Here is a 16,803-nt window from a genome sequence, read left to right as displayed (position 1 = left end):
CACAAACACAGGAAACGCATTATACGTACTTGCTAAAATCGTCTCTCGACATTCGTATATACTCTCTACTGAAGCATCAATGCTACAAAGAAATTTCATTTATTTTATTTGCACTTAGAGGTAGAATATAGAATGCATAAAGATTACTCATACACGAAAAGACCCCATTTCTACTGGGTATGTGAAAGCGGAAATTCTGGCAAGAGCTTGGGCCAGATATAAGTCTCGGATTTATTTCGCACTTACCAGCTGTTGCTTCTTGGTTTTGTTTGGCTTGCAATTATGCGAATCTACTCAGTGGATGTCGCCAAGTACACGCCCCGCCCCGTACATTATTTTTCAAGTTTATTTTTAACCGCACGCAGTCTTTTATAATTGCCAGCCCGTGACCTTAAACATAAACATCTTAAGACCTGAGTTACGTGAAGTTGGGCTTGGCTTTGTCGCTTCTTGGGTCCCGTGTGTGAGGCTGTGCGTCATTGAGTCGAGGCATGTAATGTGTTTGCTCGAAGCCAACAAGCCGGCGAGATTGTACGCGTGTCACAAAACTTTAACCGCAAAACTCAGTGAGTCAAATGAGACGTCTAGCTCTTGTCTAATTTTCGTAATTGGTTCCATTTATCCAGCTCTTTTTTGGTCAAATGTTTCGCTCTGTCTCAAGCTTTGAGAAATATCACAATCGAAACGATTCGTTTCTGATTGATTACATTAAGTGAAGTGCAAAAAATAATTGCCTGTCTTCAGCTTGACTTTTTGCTGATGTCTATGTGTCTGTGTGTCCAAAGGACGAGACACTAAACAGAGCAATCGAAATAAAATAGAAATGGCGGTCGCTATGGCAGTTGGAGTCAAACTTTTTAAGGATGCTTAGGAAATTAAGTTGTATAGGTAAATCCTGCAAAATGGTTGTTTGTCGGAGCCTAGATCCGAATGAATTGACCCTGGATTATAGGGTAGGCGGGCACCTGCCTGTTACTAGCGTCTGCCTTCAATGAAATGTCAAATTTGGCTTGGCTTCTCTTTCCACGAGTACCACCCTCCATCCCTACATCCCCCCTTTGCCACTTTGTCTCCATCTCTGTCTGCAATTATTCTGGTATCTACGTTCCGCTGACTGCCTCCACAATGTCCCACCATGAGGCTCATCTACCAGGCATTTGATGATCACAAAATGAGGTTTAAATTGCTTGGGCAATTTAATGTGATTTTAGCAAATACATATCTCTGGCCGTAACAATCTCAACAACCTATCGCTCGAAATATGTCAAGGTTGTCATAGATATAGTGTGCAACTATTTGTAGCTGCTTGATATTTAAATTTAAAAATGAAAACAGTAAGAAATTCTGATTTAATTGCATATTCCGGTGGCCATTTAGCATGGCCCTCACCCCAGTTGATGCATTGAATTGCATTCATGCAACAGCGGGAGCATTAGCTGCTGCATTGATTGCCACAATTTGCGGCAGCCGATACAGAGATAAAGCAATCATTTTCATACTGAAGAACTAATATTGAGCCGATTATATCGTTTGTATCCTTTGAAGATTCAGCAGAAGGATATGTTTAAAATAATTCAAATACCCTTGAGGATATTGAATAGATCTTGCTTTTGGGGCACTGCTCAGGGTATTCAAACTTCAATCATACCCATATGGAAGTAGCCTATTTAGAGCTGCATAAATTGATGGCTTCCAATTTTTGTGCATTTGCGCTGACCTTGATTGACATGCGGTTGACACAACGAGAGCTACAAATATATATTTTGCATTGATTTTCCATCCATATTTCACGCAAATACTGAAAGCTTTCGGTGGTTAGAGGTTTGTGGCATGCATTTCGTTCCCCCAGCATCAATTAATATGGAAATCTCATTTTCACTTGAGCACGGATCCAGGACGAGTTGGTCATGAGTCAAATGCTCAAGTCAAAGAAAAGGAATCTGAAGTGGAGGGAGAGACCCATTGCAGAGTCGGCCCCAAAATAATACGCCCCGTTAAACTGTAAATCGGATTAAAACCCGTTAAAAATACATTAAATCACACGTTATCAGCTTTCAGGCCAACCGAAGAGTTCTCAAGGGGGGGTGTGTAAGAGGAAATGAGAGTTGCCATACGTCATCAGCATAAATGTCCTTGCCATCGCCCTCGCGATTATCATCTCATTATTGCCATTGTCAGTGCGCCATTTAAAATTTCAATTGTTGTGTTTGCACTGCCCCCAGATCCCCAAATTGGGGATGACACGTGAAGCTGCCTCGCCTCCGAATTGAGCCCTTGTAATGCGAGAAAATCGATGAGACTGTTGCGCCTCCTTATTTATTTATTTCGTTTATTCATTCCTTTCGTTCAGTCTCGTTCATATACATACGTATACGTAATATGTATTATGCATGTGTCTTTTGGCCACGTTTATTCCTACTGCCTTACATTTGCCTCCATTTACATGTGATAAAAGTCAGTTGCAGGCCTCCTCGTAACCACCCCATTTAAGAAAAAACAATAAAAACAATTTATGCGATCTCTTAATTCTTAATTCTTTTTGTTTTATTGCCCCTCAATGGAGCAACAGGTCGACAACTTGGTGATCAGCATAAAAAGTAGGACCTCTCATCTGACGAGACGAGAGTACAGAAAAATGTGGTTCATTGAATTCGAAATTCATGCAAGCCAACTCCGTGTAGACCACTCGGATTAAGGATTTAACCCTCTTTTTCACTTTTTCTCTAGGCACGTCTCTCTCTGGCACGCAGTTGACAAGAGCTGTCGCTTGTTGTCGCTTTTGTTGTCAGTTAAATGTTATCTCTTTGGCCAGAGTGAAGATCTGTTTGGCTGTGTCTGTCTGCGACGAGTAGTACCCATAATCGTTCTACGAATTTTGCGACCTTTCGCCTTGCTACGCCCATGCAAAATGAAGGCTGGCGCTGCCGCAGGGCACAAATAACACTCATTAGCCATAATGAGTTATAGTTGGACCAGACTAAAATCCGCATTGGACACGAAACACTCTTTAGCGGCAATTATGCGGTTAGACTGTTGGCGGAGGAGGAGGAGGAGGAGGAGGAGCGCCCAGCACACAGAAAACATTAAGCAGCACGGAGCACAGAGCACGGAGCACAGAGCACGGAGAACGGAGCGCAGAAAGCAGTGCTTTGCTTTTTATGGACGTTGGCTTAGGTCTGGTCTTGGCAGTCATAAAGTTTTCAGCTATAAATACTCGTACTTTGGCCAATAGCCTGTAGGCCAGAACTTCAAATACAACAGGAGAGAGAGAGTGGGGTAGATTCGGAGACCACAAATTGTTTGACATTTGGCACTAAACAGTAAAGTCTGCTGACTGGTGACTGGAGACTGAGGGCCAAGGACTGAACACTGGCTTTCAGTTCCTCTCAGGCGCAATCCTTTTCACCATCTGCCGAAACGGACAAACTCTGCTGATGAAGCATATGTCCCTCTGCCCTCTCTGTCTATCTTTATTCACCCCTCTTGCTCACTCTTCCCTGTTATTGTCACTTGCCAGTGGCAGTTTTGTATTATTTTATCCAAGTTTTCCGTCACACAAGCAGGACAAACTTTGTGTTGTTAATTCGTGCAAGTTTCTGGCAAGTATTTACGTGCTTCGAAGAGTCGGCTGGAAAGCTAAGTGAGGAGAGTGAATGGTAGGGAGACAGAGAGGGAGAGGGAGAGGTATGAGGTGGAAGAATTGAGAGCTACGTCTGGTATGAAAGTTTTCTATGTTAATGGCATAGTTTAGGCAAAATGTTTTTACTCTCTGCTCGTCCTGCCTTACCAGAACAGCCTCCTGCCACAGTGTTAGTGGAATTCCGCTTTCCTGCTCGTTTTGTGCACACATTTTGGTTGGCTTACGTTTTCCGGCCAAAATTAACTTTCAGTCGCCACATCGCTCGAGCCTCTCGGCCCACTGCCCTTGCCACAGCCACTGCCACTGGCTCTGGCCCTTTCTTAGCCACATAATGTGCCATTGCCCCACGTTAAGTGACTTTCTTATGCTGGTTGTAAAATTTCCCTCTTTATACGAAACCATATGGATCCTGTTTGCCATCCTGTTTGCCACTATCCTGTGCGCCTGAGTGCGTGCGGGAGAGTGTGTGTGGGTGTTTTGATAACACTTGTTCCACACACTCCAACAGCTACTCCTTGCAGCGGTTAAATAATCCAAGACTATGAAAGCTTGTAATTTACTTGAGTACTCAACGGGCGCCTGCCCCTGCCCCTGCCCCCTCTCACATCTCTCTCTGCCACAAATGCGGCCACTGGGGCAAGTTAAGCCATTGACAAAAGTTTTGTCCAAAATAGTTTCGTGGAATTTTTTTCTTTTGATTTGCGTGATAATTTTGAAACTTTCGAGGCTCCTTCGACATGAGGAGAAACTGTTTATTTCGAGTCAAAGCTGCTGGGAGTTTTCGTTTGGATTCAGAACTGATTCCGCCCTCCCTCCCCAGCAGGCGATTGCTACTAATTAAATATAAAGTTTGCCAAACAATAAGTACTGCTTAAGTTGGCCAGGACTGTGCTCTGTGCACGGGTAAAAGGGGAAAATCGATTCACTTTCACCTGTTGGAGGCCAGTAAACTTGAGTTCAGTGGTTATATCGTCTTTTGGTGTAACAGTTGAAGTGGCCCCACGTACATACTCCACTGGATGCTCAAGGACTGCAGCATTCCCTTCAAGATTCCCTATTCCCATTGCCGTCGGCAAGCACGTTGGCCACTTGTGGCTTCCACAGCAACAGCCGCCGCAGCAGCAGCAGCAGCAACTTGCTGCCTTATTAACATTTTGCCTGACAACAAATTACTCGTTCTGTCTAAAGCCCGAGAGAGGTGGTGGGGGGAGAGGAAGGAGAGGAAGTGGCCAATGAGTACTCCAGCTGATGAGTGCCACGCACTGAGGGAAATGCTTGCTCTGCACTAAGGCTCTGAACAAGCACCCACACCCAATAGACGCGGTGACACCACGGCTAAGCTCGGTTCCTTGGAAGACGTAGACATTCCTTCAAATAATCGGTGTTTCCACACAGAGAGATCAACCGGTAGAAACCAATGCCAAGAATGATGTTTGTTTATATGTTTCTTGGTAAAGATGATTATTTCCACAGTATATGTATTGACTCACCTACTGCCGAAAGAATATGGAAGATCTTGATCGAGGGTCTCTAGTGTGATGTTCAACAGGTTCTTCTTCTCTCTCTCTCCCTCTTAGAAGTTGTGGGAATGTTTTAAAGTCCTGGCCTATACAACCGCATTCTCTCAGTGGAGAAGTTTCGCCAACTTACTGTAACCATCCATCCCCCCCAAATGCAATGGACTTATCAAGTAACAGTTTGCATGACTTACTGAAACAGGAACTGAACCTGGAGGAGGAGCTGTAGCTGCTGCTGATGACGGGGACCGATAAGCACGATGATGGTAATGATGAGGTTTGGACAAAAATGAGCCAAGTGGACAAAATACAATTTCCGACTTGGAGCAAACAGCTGAGTCTGCTAAATGCCCCAAAGTCCACCAGCCGGGCCAGTAGTTTTCCTTCGTTTTTTCTTCTTTATTTTGATTAAAAATTAACCACTGCTTGGTCGTGGGGGAAGAGCAGAACCGGAGGTTGGGTGGATAGGCATGTGGCTACGTGCCTGGCCTGGGAAATCAGGATGGAAAGTAAAGTAAATGCGTTTTGTAATAAATTCAAATCAACTTTGTAGTATGTCCAATGGACGGTCCGATGGCGTAACATGGTCATCAAATTGGTCATCGATTGAAACGTACACACACACACAAAACAATCATATCCGGTGGGAGAATGAAGTCCCATCCCAGGGTCTCAATCTTTAGTTTCTTCCAGCTATAAATTGTTGCTGGAAGCTCCTTTTTTGGGTTCGCCTCCCATCCCATCCCATTCTGCCTGCTTCTTTGCCTTTTCCGCTATCCGTTTTACAATGTTCACTTTGCAGATTCAACACGGACTTTGTGCCGGACTTAAGCGCATTACGGACTTCAGCTCCCACTTTGGATGCCGGAAGGGGAGAGCGAAGTCTTTTAATGTCTTATCGCTTGTGCAAATAAATAAGCGAGCAATGGCATTGGGCTCAAGTCTTGTTATCCAGCGAGAGCAATTGATTTATTTGCTGCTACTGCTGCTTGTCTTATGGAAATTTCCCAGAGATTCTGTGATTCAATTAAAATATACTCCTTTTCAGTCCAGACACCAGCAGGTCCAGCAAATCGTGTTCTTCGGCTATGCTAGACGTCACATTCCGAAAGGCCAAGGCCCAAATCAATTATCAATAATCGATGTCCACTAATGTTTACCCTACTTTTTGTTGATTTACGTTTGGTATGAACTGTCTAACATGGATCCCTTCATCTAGTAGCAACTGAACCAAGTGGATATTTTTAGTTTTTGTTTGAATTGATTTGCCTTCGTTCCGGAGTCGGTTTGAAAGTCTCTCTCAAAATTTAGGTAGTAAACATTTTTAGCTAGTTTTCCAGTAAGACAATGGAGAAGTTTTGGGCAGAGGTCGAACAGAGCCAGACTCTGAGCCAGGAGGAGACTGAAACCATAGCCACGATCCCATTTGAGACGACCGATATATCCGGTATATCTCTGGACGCACCTACTGGATTGCATATCGCTACTGATCTCCACCTGGAAAAGAAGTTGGAACCGGTCAGAGTCGTGGCGGGCCAAGACAGGAGTGAAAACATTGGCAATGGTTACATCTCCGTGGCCAGACGGCGGGGTCTGCCGCAGCTGAATCTGGAGCAGACCGAATCGTACATCTTCGAGCTACCAACAATCTCCAACCAGTCTCTCGAGCCTGAAGTGGCGGATGCCAAGGATACCAATATACCCACGATTCAGGGGAACCCGCCCATCCCTCAGAATCCGGAGCTTGAGACGGTGGCTCCCGAGTCTCTTGACAGCTCCCTGCTGACAGTCTCGCAGCCCAGGTTGAGCAGTATTAAAGATCGTATCCTGCTCTTTGAGCGGACATGCCTTCCACCATCCGTGTCTACCGAGCCGGCCACTTCCGAATGGCTGGGCGCGGACATACAGGAGAATAGTGCCACAACTCCACTGACTCCGTCGATCAATATGGTCGAATTGAACTCCGACAGAATCGGTGCTGGTTGCTGTACCGTTGAGTCGTCCCAGGTGCTGGTGGAGCACATGCAGCCCAAGGCGGATGTGGTGGTGGAGGCCCACAGCGACTGCCCCCAGCAACCGGCCCGCCAGCAGATGGAAGAAGCTCAGCGCTTGGAGCAGACGAACTCCACTCTGGACCAAGAAATCGACCTAATGATCGAGCGCGCTTTGAACGAGGTGAACAAGATGGCTGTGGCCCCCAACGAAGTGGACAAGCTGAGAAACTACCTCCAGGCCAACAAGAACCGATTCAACAAGCTGGTTCAGTACCAGTATGACGAGAGCCTGCGTATGCAAGCAGAGTTTGATCGCCAGCAGAAGTTCCTCATCAAACAGATTTGCGCGGAAATAGAGTTGCCGTTCGCACCGCTGTCGGAGCATACCAGCACCCGGTCTCTGCAGCAGCAGGCCGATGAGCCCATTAGCAATAGCATGGCTACCACAAGTGGCGCTGATTCGCCCTATCCTGTACCTATTGCGGACAGCTACATCCCCAGTCACCCTCTCCCCAAGTGCTTTTTTGGAACAGGCCAAGGGGTTCCCAAAAGCTCTGAGCACGAGTCGAAGTCACTGTCCGGGACTGTCCGCAAAAGCAATCTGAACAATAGCAAACGTCCAGCAGCCAGGTCTGTATCCACCGCCCAAAAAAGCAACAACTGCAGAACTCCAGGGACAGTGTTCACAGGAGTTGCATTCCAGCGCGTCGTGGGTGGCGGTGGAGGAAGTGTAGGCAGCGAAGGTCTTAAGAAGACTTCACTAGGAAGGGGCAATGCAACCGCCACCAGGTCCCGCAGCACTGCACGCCATCCTCCCCAGGGGCAGCAGCAACAGCAGCGTGGTGCATCAAAAGCCAGGAAGACATCAACGCCCATGCGCGGACGCAATGTGAGTTCACACAAGTAGACGGAGAAGGGTATCCCAAACCAGTTGGCTCTGGACCGAACCGAACATAAATAAATAGTATCAATTTTTAGATCGATCAATCAGACGCCTTTCCGGTGTTTCTGGCTTTCTGGGAAGGTAATTAATTAATTGTCCTTAATGGTTCGTTATCCTGCACCTGCGGCTTTCCACACTTCAGTCACCAATTAATATAGCTCTGGCGACCTCTAATCGATTGAAATTTGCATTTAAGGGGACTAGTCAAAACAGATTTTAAAGGAACTATCGACCTACTTTCTCATTCGTATAATGATCGTGAACAGGGAGTATGCCATCTTAAGGGTCGAGAAGAATGTGTCCAAATGAATGCGTAACATGCCACCGGCAATCGCTGTGCTCTGCTTGAGCGATCGCTCCACAAAGAACATCATCTTCCGCTTGAAGCTCCTGCCCTGCTTTGGCCAATCGCAGCTGAAGGCGGCGTAGTGGAGGCGTCCAAACCAGAACTCGTTGTCGGTGCCAAAGTAGCAGGAGGGGAAAATCTGGAGGGGCATAGCGAGGGCATAGAAGATGAGATACGTTCGAGCCATGGGCTCGCTTACATAGAACACGAGAGCCGCAATGCTGATGCAGACATTCAGAGCGGTGACCGTGAATTGGATGAACATTGGCACCGACATGAGTCTCTCAATGCACCTGAAGAGTCTGTAAATGCAAGGAGAATGAGAAAGTGGTAATAATCCTTTCGGTTGGTACCCACTCGAGCAAGCGCTTGTGATCAGTTATGCAGTCCTCCAGCTGCTTTTCCGCATTAATGGATGGATCCCTGCCAATCTCCTCGAAGCGGGAGTAGAGCATCTTCACGTGAGACGATATTAGGCAGAGCACCACCGCCGGAAAGCAATCACTGACATAGTTCTGCAAGAGTTGAAAGGAGATGCCAACAATCTGGTAGACATTGGCCATGTAGTAGTTTCTCGTGGAGGTTAACCAATCGAATGGGAAATAGGCGGGGTACATAAGGCCCCGCTGCTCCTTGAACAGGAACGACAGCTCGGCAAAGAGACCACACGGCATGTAGATGCCAATGAAGACATACAGGACTATGCGGAGTTGGAGCTTCACATTGCCGTAGATTGCACGCTGCTCTTTCCCACTCACTCGCTCATCCAGCAGCCGCAGGAGCTGCTCCATTCGTGCCACCTTGTCGATATTGTAGGCGTAGATGAGGCACTTGGCGGAGCAGGCGAGACACGTCACAAAGGTCGTTAGATTGAGGATGTCCTCGGTGAGGGTGCGGTTGCGAAAGAGCGACAGGGCCAAGTGGAGCGGATAGCCGACTGTGACCATCACATTGGCCAGCACACTGAGGCAGACGTAGAGGCTACGCCAGGACTGCACTCGCTTGTGGGCCACTCCGAGTATCCACCATGCTGTCCAGTGGCTTCTGATGAAGCTCAAACTGTCGATGGCCTCCTCTGGCATGGCTGCTCTTTGCTTTCTAAATGTTCCTGTCGGATTATGCTTGTTTTTATACACAGATGGATGTGCACACACCTACCCGACAGGCGTTTGTCCTCGCTACTGGCCTTTCTCTAATTATGTAATTATGGTCGCGTGGTCGTATCAATTACAAATTATCACCGGTGCCACCTGCCGCTAGAGTTTTGGATTCCCAGCGAGCGGAATCCCATTTAAAATTCCGTCTGACAAATGGCTACCAGACCAGGCTAACTATTTTTCCAACATTTAAAACTATTTCCCTCTTTGATGGCCAACAATTCGCTATAGCTTTAACAAAAAGCTGCAAATGGCACCGAATGCAAATGAAATGCCACATTATTTTATAGTTTTCAGAGGGACCTTCTCGTCCCTCATTTCTGATGCTGATGCCTTTCATAATAAATGAAACTGACACAAAATCGGAATGTTTCGTTTAGCGGCGGCTCCTGCTGCTTCTGTCAGCGGTTTTTGCAACATCAAAATTTCGCTGAAAAGTAGGCTACAGAATTTATGGCTCACTCCCAGGACCTTGCCACAACTGTGATCAAATTATTCGCTTGGTAAAAATTTCCACGCAACACAAACCCGAAGGCATAGTTACTTTATATTCTCCCTCGCTCCATCGAGTGATGTGTGGATGGTGCATGCAATTAGCATGTCCAGGCAGGCCACCAAAAAAACATGTTGCCATATTGCTGACAGCGCACCATAAATTGTTGCACGTTGAAACGTTGGCACACACACACATGCATAAAACAGGCCCTCCATTACAGAACCAGACGGTGCGTATAGTAATTCATGGCTGTGAGGCAGTCACCAGTCCTCGTCCCCGACCAATCTAATGTCTTAATTGTTGCATGTGGCATCTACGCTGACACTGCCACATGGATACAAAAAATACTGTGCACAACAATATTTTTCATACGGATTGTTGAAGCCCTAACCCAATTACGACGGAACGGATGTGCAGGGCAGATCCCACCGCTAAATCCCTCGTATGCGAAGCCCTCTATTTGTAGCGGAAACACATTCGCAACCATCTCTGCCCGAGAGTCGAGTGGCATAAAATGATGCATGTCGATGCTCCCCTCTTTCCCATCTATTCAAGCGGCAGGTTGCACAAATGCCAGTTTCATATCGGAGGAACGGCACGGAACGGAACGCGTTGTTTGTCTAACACAACGCAGCTGCTGCTGCTGCTGCTGCTGCCGCTGTCAGCGAGCAAGAACGACAACAATGTAATTATCATAATTAAAAGGCTGCCCCTGTCGCCAAAAAAAAGCCCCATCCATGCAACCCGCAACCACGAGAATGGGAGCGAGAAAATGTTCACAGCGGCCATGAATTTCCTATTAAAAGCTGCTCCCCAAACGACTGCGGAGGCTGGCGGGTGCATCGGTGGACGGTGCATGCTGGGGCTGGGGCTGGGGCTGGGGCAGCCCCTGCCTTGGGATGAAAAACCGGAGATGGTGGATGCAGGTTGGTGGCTGGGACTGCAGCTGCATAATTGAGGTAGTTTCACTAATTGTAAAACGTTGCGCATTAATTGCGTCTGCAGCGTTGCGCATTTTGTGGCTTGCCACTCGAGAGTCGCCTCCAATCGCCCTAAACACCCATTAGACACCCCTCATCACCATTTTCCTGGGAGAGTGGAAACAAGAAACTATGATGACGTTCTTCCTCAGTCTTCTTCATCTTAGGAGACGCGTTCGTCTTGTTTTTGTTGTTCAAGAGAGCTGCTGCCGCACCTGGTGTATGAGTTCTTATCAGTGATTCTTATCATCGAGGAAAAACTCACCACACGAATGCCGGCGAACTGAAATATTGTGCATCGTTCTGCGCAGGACCTGGAAAAATATCGAATGCTGGTAAGATAATAATATCCAAAATTTAAAGCATTTCTTTGATTCTTTCAGGGGAAATGTTACAATTCTTGGAAAAGTAAGCGGTGTGAGTATTACCATGCAAAACATTTTGAGAGAATTATCAAAGGATAACGTGAGAAAATCGCAGTTATATTTCTAAATTCCTTAATGAATGATAAAAATGTTAATCAATATTCAATGAAACTTTGCATTGGAGGTAGTTGCAGCTGCCTCCGGTTGTTCCCACAGGACATGCCACTGAAAATGCACGCAACAGTTTTCTTTCCACACAGCCAACGGCTTATCACAACAAGAATTGCCGCTTCCAGGCTAATCAGAAACATCGCTGGAAGTGGAAACACACAGAGAGGAAGAGAGAGAGAGAGAGAGAGAGAGAGAGACAAAGAGAGAACACTAACCTGCCTCAATAGCAGCAGTCAGAGGTAGGGCTTTCACTTTTACCCCGCTGCCCCATCAGCACACAATGGCACGATGCTCCACAGACCCACATGGACGAGAACGAAGATGATTCGTGACCGTCGCGTCGGTTCGTTCTCTGGCTCGTACTAGGGGCTCGTGTCGGGGTGTGGTGAGTTTTGAGGAGTCGCCACCGAATGTGGCACTAAATGAAGCTCGAGTTCGGATGGCGGCAATTATTCGCAGTTCGTTTTTAAACGCGTCGCGGCGTGGTTGCGTGTGCAGAACGAACATGCGAACGGGCGAACCCAAAGGAAGAGATTCCAACTGCAAAAGACTCATCCTGACGGACAAACGATCGGTGCTCACGATGTGCGAGTGAAAGTGAAGTTCCGATCATTGAATGTGAAGATGCCTGAATGAGCTTATTGGTGAAACAATAAATATATAAATAATAGATGTATTAAGCATAGGATAATATTCATATAAACCGGATAAATATCATCTAAGTATATTTCAATTAATTTCGCAGCTTACGCCTAGAGGGTGAGTACAATTTCAGCAAAGCACACATCAATTTCCCCATCCCCATCAGCTGAAAAGCAAAATGAAATTATTTTTTAAATCATAAATTAGTTTAAGGAAAACTTTTCTTTGTTTTGTGCTTGTCGAAATCATAAATGGAAAAATAATACCCCTTTGGGCTACTAGTCGGTTTCGGTCTCGGTCCCTGCAAAACGATTTTCCGTCGGTTTGGAGGGTATACGAAATTAAATTGTCCGGACAACGGGGCTTACGCAAATCCATTTCCAATTGAATGCACAGTGCATCTGTGCCCGCAAAAGGTCTTTACATTTAAATTGAATAATACTGAAAACAACTACGAATGCCAGCATATTCACTGGTCAGCAAAATGACACACAAGGCATGCAAAAATCTCCCGGCTATTTGGGGACTCTCTCGCCTCTTTTTTTTATTATTAAATTCAATTACATTAAAAGCTGGCTTTAAAATGATGACACAAAAGTGAAAGGCAATCAACGAACTGCAACATGTGGGGGATGCTGATACTTTGCTGCTGTGAAAATTAATTCCATTCCAGCACAGAAGAACAGGGTTCCATTGACGTGTCACATTGCCACATGCCGCGTGTGGAGCGGCTCAGAGAGTTCATTTTCATGTTAAAGGCACCAACCAAACGGGGGGGGAACAGAGTAGCAAGTCAATTAATTAATAGGAGGACAAGAAGCCAGCGAGCAGGGATACAGCAATACTATGTGCGGGGCAAGAAGAGCGGCCGAAATCACGCATACGCCGTGTGAACTCGTAAGCCGTTCCATGGCTCCAGCCTATGGCGAGTGCCAGCCGAAGTGTGAAATTGTATTTTATTCTCTCACTTGGAACCCAGCACATGTTCACGGTTTTTGGCTCTGTTTCTCATCGTCTTTCCTCTCCACCTTTGGCCTTTCGTTGGTGGACTGATTAAACCCTGTGGCCTCGGTGCCAAAAAATTACCATCAGCCCCTAATGGGTAGAAATAATTTCGGGAAAACTTCTGTTAAATGCGGATGTGTTCAAGGAAATGGCCACCTTGTGGATGTCGTGAGGCGGATTTACGCTGTCTGTGAGCGTCCTTCAGAATCGGAGTTATTATGCTCTTAATTCAAGTTAATTGCTTGCCACCTGCCAAGTGGCGCCGCCTCCTGTGCCTGGTGGCTTCCGCCACTTTGCACTTGCACCGAAGCGAAGCTCTTCTGTTTCTAATGATTGTTTTAATTTGAATCATTTACCTGCACATACCATACGCTTGGAGTTACCCCAATGCTTACTTTCCCTCTCGCTCTCCCGCTGGCCATTTCCCCGCTCTACTCTTCCTATTCATGCTCGTAACGTAACTGAACTTTGCATACAAATGGGCCAACTTCTGGCCGCCGCTTGTGCTTTATGAATGTAAATGTACACAGCTTCAAGCTTAAATCTTTATGCCTTAAGCTGATGCCTGCAGTTTCCCCATCGACCCCCTTGCGGCGAGTGCGCGGTGGCGGTGGTGCGTCGAGTACGGAGTACCAGTTCCAGTTATCTGATTGGATACACTTGCAGATAATTCGGGAAAATTTTTAGATATTTTCTTTTTCATTTATGTTGGAGCATAATCCAAGAGTTCATCTTAAACAATAATTCATCCTTTCGGCCAACTTTTAATTAATATCTGACCTTTCAGATGACCTTATAATCGAGCAGACGAAATTTATTTGAGATCATAATCATTAACGAATGATTGTTAAAGCTACTCTCTTGCTTTATTGCCTCTGTCTTGGCTTTCACTCTGGAGCTACTTTTACAACGATTAAGAAACCCTAAGGAATTTTCACGAAACGCATTCATTGCCCCCAATAGCTGGAGGCAGGCTTTCTTCATCTTATGATTTTTGGCTTCGCTTTCATTTTCTGCTGTCCTAGTGCTATTTCGAGGTTGATTTTCAGCTTAGCTACTGATATCTCCAAGGAATCCCTAAATGCTACCTTAAATTGTTTCTTGGAAATATGACTCTGAAGACATGTGTTTTTCATTCACGATTTACCTAAGCTTTTCCCACGGTCGTTCCGAGCACAGCAGCCATACGGACTTATAGAGGAATTTGCATAATTATATAACTACTTAATCTGCCTCGGCTGGTAAAATAATTATTTATTCCATGTTGGTTTTTCAATCTCCACCTATTTCGCAGCAGGGTTTATATATCTGTATGACTGCATCCAACCGTTTAGAGGGAAAATTCATTAACAAATTTAATTATCAAAATGAAAAAAATACAAGATTAAAGGATTTACATACATATGTGGGAAATAAATGACAAACATGTTATGACATATGCCGAAGCCCCAATCCTTTAGATACACAGCCGTCTTCTGCTCACTCTCTATTTTCCGGTTTAGACAGAAACTTCGTTATTTTAGTCGAGTGCTTTTGGCCCCCGAAATCGGCTTAGGAGCTTTGACTTTAGTTTACTTTTTAGCAAAGGATACGAGTAGTATGAGTTTGAGTATACTCTCAGGACTGCACTGTCCCCTAATTACATACAAAAAGCTATTTTCTCTATTTCGTTGCTAACTTGAAACAGTATTTGTGGCCGTTTGTGGCCTTTCTGGCCATTTGACATGCGACCACTTAATTGGCAGCCCAACTGTGTTCACATCTCATTTCGAGCAATCAATCTAATTGATTGACCGATGGACGAAAGTATTCCGTTCGGAAAAACACTGTAATGATAGCGGGCATTTTTAGCCTTTTGGTTGACCTGCTGTCACGCCCCATTGTTAAACAATTTAGCTATTTAGCTATAGCGTGCACAAGTGGAAAAAGGCGGGGGGAATGGAGGCGGACAGGCGCGCCGACTACTCCCCTTAATTCCAAACTAAATTAGTTATGATTGTGGCGTGTTAAACATTAATTAACTCATCCTGATTGCGGTGCGGCGACCAAGCAAATCAATTATTTAAGCGCTTTTAAATGCTGCCACAAACCTGATTGACAGAGAGACGCATGCCACGTAAAGTGGCGAACACACAACCGTTAATTGCCCTGGATTAACTGTGCTTTAAGCATCAGAAGAGCAAACGAGCGGAAAGGTTATTTAGCTATCCATCTCCACGAGTATGAAATTCCTTTTATTACCCAGGGTCTACTATATTCATCACAAATCACAGCTGAAACTCTAGACGAGGAGGAGGAGAGGAGAGCAAACAAAAGGAGACTGCCTCCGAGAAGATTGTCTTGGCCACGTCAAAGAAATAGAAGGAATGCAATTCTCGCCGGAGGCAGAGGTCGTGGTGGGTGAATGGTAAAATTATTGCCATCGAATGGCAAAGTTGAGTTACGAGCTATGCAGCAGAATGCCTGTCCACCGGCATTCGATGCCAGTTTGGCGTCTTTTCCTTTTTTTCCTCTACTTTCTTCTTCTTTTCCTGTAGATGATTTGTGCCTTCTTTGTTCGATTTCTCTTTTCGCTGCTTGTTGCCGGCAGGTGCCTCAGGTGAGGCTTCCTCAAGGCCTTGTCTGTGAATGAAACCCGAGCAAAACGGCAACAATTGTTGCGGTTCTATAAAAAACGAGGGGGAACGTTGTGAGTTGCTGCGGACACCGCAACTCTACGGTTATACCCGATACTAAGTCAGTATGGCCCTCCTCCGGCAGACGCCGCTAATATTAAGCGACACGACAAAGAGTGTGTGCGAGAGAGACAGAAAATCAGTCTGAGCGTGACGTCGGGCGCTGCGTAGCCACTGCAAATTGATTTGTTCCTTTTGGCTATAAAAATGATCTGATCTGATCCAGATTCAGCAGCCGGATAGATATGGTCATTCTCTATGATTCTGCGTTTTTAGTTTTCTCAAATCTGCAATATTGTGGATGGCACAGATTTTCGTCCTTTGTGGGGGCGGATGGGGGTGGGGCGAAATTCTGAGATATACGTTTTATAGTGACATCTTAAAGGAGTGTGTGTACCAAATTTGGTTACTCTAGCCTTAATAGTCTCTGAGATTTGTGGTTGCCCCAGATTTTCGTCCTTTGCGGGGGCGGAAGGGGGTGTGGAGAAATTTGGACACGAAACGGTCAAGGTCCGATATCACAGGAGTGTGGATACCAAATTTGGTTGCTCTAGCTCTTATGGGTTCTGAGATCCTTGAACTCATATTTTGGAATTGGCAAAACCGACCATGAAACCTGTGTGTTAGAGTGAGACAGAGCGAGAAAGAGTGAAATTGTTTTCTTGATGCTGGCTATAATAATAATACGATCCAGTTCAGATTCTGCAGTCTAAAAGATATGGTTATTCTCTACGATTCTGCGTTTTTAGTTTTCTCGTATCGTCAAAATTGTGGATGCCACAGATTTTCGCCCTTTGTGGGGGCGGAAGTGGGCGGGGCAAAGTCTTGAAATATTTTTGGAGCAGTGACATATCACAGAAGTCTGGATCCAA

At 45.7% G+C, this 16,803-nt stretch overlaps 3 protein-coding genes and 1 long non-coding RNA gene across 5 annotated transcripts in view; 3 read left to right on the top strand and 1 right to left on the bottom strand.

The window, feature by feature from the left end:
• Positions 1 to 4,413: 4,413 nt before the first annotated feature.
• Positions 4,414 to 5,534, top strand: LOC26533188 (uncharacterized). Its single transcript, XR_001452216.2, has 2 exons — positions 4,414 to 5,047; positions 5,114 to 5,534. It is a non-coding gene; the product is annotated as an uncharacterized lncRNA (long non-coding RNA).
• A 970-nt stretch (positions 5,535 to 6,504) lies between these two features.
• On the top strand, positions 6,505 to 8,058 carry LOC6898499 (uncharacterized). The gene has a single exon (XM_015185383.2). It carries the CDS (start codon positions 6,505 to 6,507, stop codon positions 8,056 to 8,058), a length of 1,554 nt encoding a protein of 517 aa, XP_015040869.2.
• A 189-nt stretch (positions 8,059 to 8,247) lies between these two features.
• Positions 8,248 to 9,969, bottom strand: Or59a (Odorant receptor 59a). 2 transcript variants are annotated; one of them, XM_015184489.2, is made up of 4 exons: positions 9,595 to 9,967; positions 8,798 to 9,538; positions 8,640 to 8,742; positions 8,248 to 8,579 (listed from the first exon to the last, which is right to left on the bottom strand). In XM_015184489.2, exons 2-4 carry the CDS (start codon positions 9,520 to 9,522, stop codon positions 8,328 to 8,330), a joined length of 1,080 nt encoding a protein of 359 aa, XP_015039975.2. In that variant the 5' UTR covers positions 9,523 to 9,538; positions 9,595 to 9,967; the 3' UTR covers positions 8,248 to 8,327. The 2 variants fall into 2 exon arrangements, with proteins under 2 accessions (XP_015039975.2, XP_001361038.2); XM_001361001.4 differs by having other exon boundaries at positions 8,248 to 8,742; positions 9,595 to 9,969.
• Positions 9,970 to 10,076: 107 nt separating this feature from the next.
• The window catches only part of LOC15382900 (uncharacterized), a 50,609-nt gene continuing 43,882 nt past the window's right edge, over positions 10,077 to 16,803 (top strand). The window contains exons 1-2 of the mRNA XM_004444157.3: positions 10,077 to 11,490; positions 11,627 to 12,368. The gene's annotated coding sequence lies outside the window, so the exon portion shown is untranslated. The remainder of the gene's footprint in view (positions 11,491 to 11,626; positions 12,369 to 16,803) is intronic.

This window comes from Drosophila pseudoobscura, chromosome 3 (assembly GCF_009870125.1).
Source record: "Drosophila pseudoobscura strain MV-25-SWS-2005 chromosome 3, UCI_Dpse_MV25, whole genome shotgun sequence".
Taxonomy (NCBI): Eukaryota; Metazoa; Arthropoda; class Insecta; order Diptera; family Drosophilidae; genus Drosophila; species Drosophila pseudoobscura.
The sequence above is the reverse complement of the archived record's forward strand: the minus strand, read 5'-3'. Positions and strand labels throughout refer to the sequence as shown.

Coding starts and splice junctions, on each gene's coding strand:
- LOC6898499 (XM_015185383.2), top strand. CDS start 6,505: ATGGAGAAGTTTTGGGCAGAGGTCGAACAGAGCCAGACTCTGAGCCAG.
- Or59a (XM_001361001.4), bottom strand. CDS start 9,522: ATGCCAGAGGAGGCCATCGACAGTTTGAGCTTCATCAGAAGCCACTGG. Junction 8,743..8,797: donor GATCACAAGCGCTTGCTCGA/GTGGGTACCAAC, acceptor TTGCATTTACAG/ACTCTTCAGGTGCATTGAGA.